We start from the raw sequence: 6,000 nt of genomic DNA, 5'->3' as shown, positions 1-6,000 counted from the left end.
TTTTGTTCTTCAGTCTAGTTGTGGAGGACGTTGCTTCACTGGCTCAATTTGGCACCATCATTGCGCTCTTCCCTGGCGAGACACATCAGTCGCTGGCTTCTGGACTGCCACTCACTGCAGCTGCTGGCTGCTCACGCTGGCTGCTGGCTACACATGGTAGCCCATAGCAACCCACTGCAGCAGGGGCTGCAGCCTACGCCGTCGCAGGCGACTCACTGCAGCCCAGCTCCAGTTTGAGCTGTTGTTCAGCATCTTAGCTGTGAAGGGCAGTGTCACCGGCCCTCATATGTGGGATCCAAACTGGGGCCCTCTGGCGTCCCAAGCCAGTTCTTAACCATGGCGCCACTCAGCCGGCCCCCTCAGAGTTATTCTTTAACATCTCAAATTGCATCATATCACTTCTCGCCTTAAAACCCTTTAAGAGCTTCTTATTACCCTTAGGATACAATCCAAAACCCTTAACCTAGCTTAAAGTTTCCTTCAGTGATTTTGTTTCTATTAACTTTTATAAACTTGTCTTGTTCTTTTTCTCTTCCCCTCTACTCTAGTTATACTAACCTTTTTATTTTAATTCTTTCAAAGACCATACTTTCTTCTGCCTCAGGGCCTTTGCACAAGCCCTTCCCGTCTGTTCATACTATTTTACTTGCCCTCCTCCTGCAAGATCCTCTAAGTTCTTTTAGCACCAATCATTTGTTGATTAAAAATTATGTATCATGTTTCTGATCATCTGATTAATGTCTGTTTTTACCACCAAGTTTCATGGCAATATTGTTTCCTTACCATTTAGCACATTTACTAGTGCATTGTAGCTATATTTGTTGAAAGAAATGAATGAATTAATGAACAAAGGGTCTTTGATTATATCAGAATAAAAAAGCAGATCAGAGGTTTTCACTGAAAGTAAGATTATAACTATTTGTTAAATAGTGTTCTATATTTAAATTAATCCTGTGATATCATTAATGGGAAAATGTACATGTTTCATTTAAGAAAATCTGTGAAGATAAAAGCTATAAAGGTTCTAATCCTGAGAGGGAAACTGTTTAGTGAGAAAATATGGATCATATAAAATTGCTTTAAAACAAATTCCAGCTCTAAAGGGCAAAGAACTATGGACAATAAAAGTGATCAGGTGTAGGAAAATCTTTTGATTGGAAAAAGACAGCTACAGGGCAGTCAGACTAACAGATGAAGGATTACCTTTGTTTATTCTTATTTTTATCTGAATAAGGGGAAAGTTTGCTGAAACATGGAACAGAAATTCAGGAAGGTACACTAAGAATATTTTAGGGGAAAACAATTATATAGAATAGACATTAACTAGGCAAGGAAGAAAGCCTGCAAGAGGAATTTCACCTTTAGTGCTTGGATATTGTGAATTGGTGGCTTTTGACATCTACTGTAGTGCAGGTGAGAGAATTAGAATATTTATTTATTAGTGCATTATAAAGTACTCAATTCATGCAAAATGAGTTTGCAAAACCAGACTCATGAAATGACATGGGAAGCCCAGATACCTAATGACCTAGAAAGAGGGAGTCTGTGAGGTTGGGAGTCTCTGGGGCTGCTTTCTATTGATGCCACATAAGTGACTAATCTCTCTCTGTAGCATGGCCTGTTCTCTTTTATACTCATCTATTCCAAACCTCAGTGGTTTGGGTGTGAGGGTCCCAGGTACTGTCCAGCCTATAACTCCAGAACATTCCAGGTCTTCCAGGGAAAGAGAGGGGCATGCAGATAGCTGGTGGGCAATTTGAAAAGCTAGGGACAGATCTGGAGCTGACATGAAGGTATGTGGCATTTAACTATGGAGACAGTCACTTAGACTCTTCCTAAGAAATAAACTAATAGGTCCATTTCTTTGTTCTTTTTTTAAATTATTATTTAAAATGAACTTCTGATCCATGATACTCTAGATCTAAAAAGTTCATATAATATGTATCTCTTTGGTTCATAGATAAAAACAAAAACAAAATCAAAGCAAGCCACACCTGAAAGGAGAACTAGTGTAGCAGTGTCCCTTGTTTTCCTGGGTGGCATGAAATGTGCTGAAGTGACATGATCTTTTGTTCTCAGGTACATACATGGAGACAAGATATATTCCTTGGGAGGCTATTCCTGGAAGAACAAATGGTAAATATGTAACTTGGTTTTAAATTTATTAAAATCTATTTAAATTGTCATATGGTATATAGACAGGCCTGATGGAAGAATGTTAGATATCTTAAATTTGTTGAACATACTAAATGTTATATGTGTGTGTGTGTGTGTGTGTGTGTGTGTGTGTGTCTATACACATACATATGCATTATGTGAACTGTAATGTGTATTAGTAGAAATAAGAGTGTTGAGTTGTGTAAATTTTAATTATGTTTGTGAATCCCTTGGGTTTGATGTATCTTTTCTTAAATTAGACTGGTCAGAACTGGGAAATATAATCAGCAACAACATGATCATCAGTGTTTCTGGTGCTGAGGGGCTCTCCAGTCCTGAACTGTTGACACCATCTGGTGTCTATATCCGCAACCCCACCAATGTCGTAGAGGTAAGATCTTCACCAGGAGGGTCAAAGCTAAGAAGGCCTACAGTTCACTCCAAAAGTTGTTTGGAGGGCAGCAACAGTGGGATGGAATAAAATGTTTACTTGCTGCATGCTGGTATTGAGAAACTACTTTATGACTTTGTGTTAAACACGTGCTTTAGGATAAATGTAATCCTTTCAGAATTCCCGTGAATGCTCTTTGACGCAATATCTACGTGGAACAAAACAAAGTAGATGTTGTTTCTTTTCTGGTGACTTAAATTAATGCAATCTAAACTATCTTCCCGAACTATCACTGTGGTGCTGATTTTTGTCTTGATTCCAACATTAATTACCTATCAAATCTTCACTGTCTTACTGTTTTAATGTGGTCATATGTTCAAAACTGAGGTTCTGTAAAGTCATGAGGCGTATGAGTCATGTCAGATTCCTGGATGAATGAAGTACACTCTGATGGCCTTGATTTTTTTTTTTTATCACATTATTTAGTACAACTTAACATTAGTTTTTCTTGGAAAATTTCTCTCCAAACACTTTAAGAAATTCATTTTTTTTTCTGGTAGTTTAACCGTAGATGTGTGAATGAAGAATTGCATCAGAGTAGTGGGAAGGCCACTTAATTCCCTCTTTTCCAGTGATTTTATCCCATGGATATCTTACTCTTCCAGGATACTCCTCTGAGCAACTTCTGTATCATGACAATTACGCCCAGTTTCTCAGGCACTGAGAGAATGAACATCTCTGTCTCTCCCTGATCGTCTGTTTTTAATTACTTTCAACTGAATAACACCTAATAAAAGTCATGGTTATCTCCTCAACCTTCCTCCAGACTCTTAATTACGTGTTTTCCAAGCGCGGCACTTACACACCATTTTAGGTACCTAATGGGGACAGCTAATATACCAGTAAGAAAGGAGGCAGAACTGCATGAATTCAAAGAATCCAGACTCTAGACCCAGAACAACAAGAGTGGCATTTAACTTGGTGATGACAAGGCTTGTTGGGCAGCTATGCCAGTAAGCTTTTGGGCCTAAAGAACTGTATTTCTGCATACTTTCTCAGGTAATATACTCTTGACTACACTGAAATACCTAGAGAAAAGTAGGCCCTCAGGGTTGCCCAGCTCATCTCCCTGCGTGACGCTGGAAGGGACCCAAATCCAGAATTGAATGCCGGGGATGCTGTCCATTTGACTTTGCTTCATTGGATAGTACATGGTCTCTTGGGCAGATGTCTTGGCCATTAGTCAACCAGAAGAATTGAGCTGGCTATAAGTCTATGGGTGCAGAGACCCAGAGGGCCATCTGAAAAACTGATAGATCCCCTGAACCTTTACAGACTTACCTGTGAAACAATGCTCAGTCAGCAATCGAGAAACTGAGTCCAAAACAAGCTCTCCCCTGTTAGATGCCTTCCATTTCTATTTGTTTACTTTCTTCCTCTTCTATCTATTTTACAAAATTATTTTAAAAGTACAGTGAACGTGTTTTGAGAGTGAAGTTTCAGTTTAAACCGGTAGTGTAGATTCATTAAGTATATTCATTAGGTGTATTCCTGACATGTTCTTTGATGACCTTAAAGTTCTGTAGTTTGTTTTCATTAGCTTATTAGCTTTTAGACGCCAATATGATGTCTGAAACATAATCGTTTCTCAATACAAATTAATTGAATATAATGAATGAGTGAATGTAGGTACATTTCCATATCAAAGAATCAAGGGAAGAAAGAGAAAAGAACAGACTCCAAGATCCGACAATCATGTCGATAACTAGAAAATAAGATGTTTCATCTGTGGCAGCATTTAAATCCTGTGGGACTCATCTCTCAGTGCTAAATCTTATTTCAGCTGGGCCACTACTGTTCTGTGCTGTCTCTTTTGAACTTTAATATCTGGAATGTGCTATTACTAAGGATATAGGTGATAACTGGTCATGTGTGACAAAACCTAAAAATTAGGAACTGCTCTTGACCCTTAGGGCCAAAGAATGCCATTTTGTCATTGAGCAAACAGTAAGTTAGTATTTATTAAGTGTGTCCTATGGATAATACGCAGAGTACTTTGACAAATGTATTTTAGAAATACACGTGTATTCTAAAGAGATAATAAGGAGGCTACAATAACAATGATATATGTGTGTGTGTGTGTGTGTGTGTGTGTGTGTGTGTGTGTATAATATGTGGAACAGAAAGAGATGTGGTTTCTACCACAACCTTCCACCCTCCCAGGGTTGTTCTGATATTCAAGAGAGACATTTCCTATTCTGAAGAACTGTTTCATGGGTGGTGGGTCTTTTGTCCTTCTATGTGAGGGGTTTAGAGTCAAACTACTCCATATGGGAATGTAGTCAAGCCTTGTGTGTGCTCAGTTATTTTTACCCCTTTTCCTGCCTTGTTTTCCAGTTTTCTTGCAGTCTGGCAAAATGTTTTATAAAAGACACTGTATTACTATAATTAATTAACATTTATCTTTTGTTAAACTTCCAATTTTAAAATAATTTTAGACTCAGAAGGAGTTGCAAAGATATAACATAGCATTCCTGTGTAACTTTCACCCAGCTTCTCCTAATGATAATGTAACCATGCCATCGCCACAGACCAATAGCAAAATAAAAAAATTGGCATTGGGACAATACTATTAGGTTGTTGGAAAAGTCATGATGTATTTTTTTCTATGTTTTGCATTGAAAAAATGCATCATGACTTTTCCGACAACCCAATATTAACTAAAGTATAGCCCTTATTTAGACTTGACGAAGACGACACAATTCTGGTTCCTGGGTGACCAACCCTGAAAGTCTAAACTTTCTCTCTTTTACCTACATGAATCTGGCCTTGACATCTCTGGCTTGGCAGGCAGGAAGGCAGTGAAGAAACACAGTTGATCCTTAAGTCTCTGCAGTGACCTGTGGTCATATATTATTCCCTAATTACCCTGATTCAAAGCCTAGGGCCAAACATGTACTTACTACAGCACATGGAATTTACCTTGTCTTTCAGTCAGCCATCTTTACAGTTCACTCACTTTCAACCCTGCATGATACAAGGAATTTCAAGTGTGATATTACTTTTTAGTTTTATAGCCACGAGTGGTCTGCCTGCTCCCCTGCCCAGGCTCTAGCTGAGCCAAGTCCAGGGAGAAGCAAAACCTGAGCTTTGTGCCTTCCTGCTAGTGAGGATTCAAGCATCATATTCCTGTTTGTGTCTCCAGAGAACTTGTGGTATTTCTTATCTAAGGTATACTCCTTAGGTAGGTTTTTGCTATGTTTTCAAAAAACACATTGGTGGTGGTTCTTCATTTATCCCCTGTAGTTCTGAGAGCACTGCATTTCCAGGCTGACTTCCCTTAGCAACGCAACATCTGCATCTGACTCCTGTGGGGATTCCTTGTTGTCTGTCCAGAGGCTCCATCTCTGCAGTAGACATTAACCTATGTTAACCTTTGGCTGGAAAGTCTT

At 38.9% G+C, this 6,000-nt stretch overlaps 1 protein-coding gene across 3 annotated transcripts in view; it reads left to right on the top strand.

Annotated features, from left to right (window-relative positions):
- Nucleotides 1–6,000, top strand: part of PKHD1 (PKHD1 ciliary IPT domain containing fibrocystin/polyductin) — a 460,535-nt gene that overhangs the window by 194,373 nt on the left and 260,162 nt on the right. For all 3 annotated transcript variants that reach the window (XM_019658751.1, XM_019658750.1, XM_019658752.1), the window contains 2 exons: nucleotides 2,080–2,136; nucleotides 2,418–2,548. In XM_019658751.1, the coding sequence (XP_019514296.1) occupies nucleotides 2,080–2,136; nucleotides 2,418–2,548 (188 nt within the window). The remainder of the gene's footprint in view (nucleotides 1–2,079; nucleotides 2,137–2,417; nucleotides 2,549–6,000) is intronic.

This window comes from Hipposideros armiger, unplaced genomic scaffold (assembly GCF_001890085.2).
Source record: "Hipposideros armiger isolate ML-2016 unplaced genomic scaffold, ASM189008v1 scaffold_288, whole genome shotgun sequence".
Taxonomy (NCBI): domain Eukaryota; kingdom Metazoa; phylum Chordata; class Mammalia; order Chiroptera; family Hipposideridae; genus Hipposideros; species Hipposideros armiger.
The sequence above is the reverse complement of the archived record's forward strand: the minus strand, read 5'-3'. Positions and strand labels throughout refer to the sequence as shown.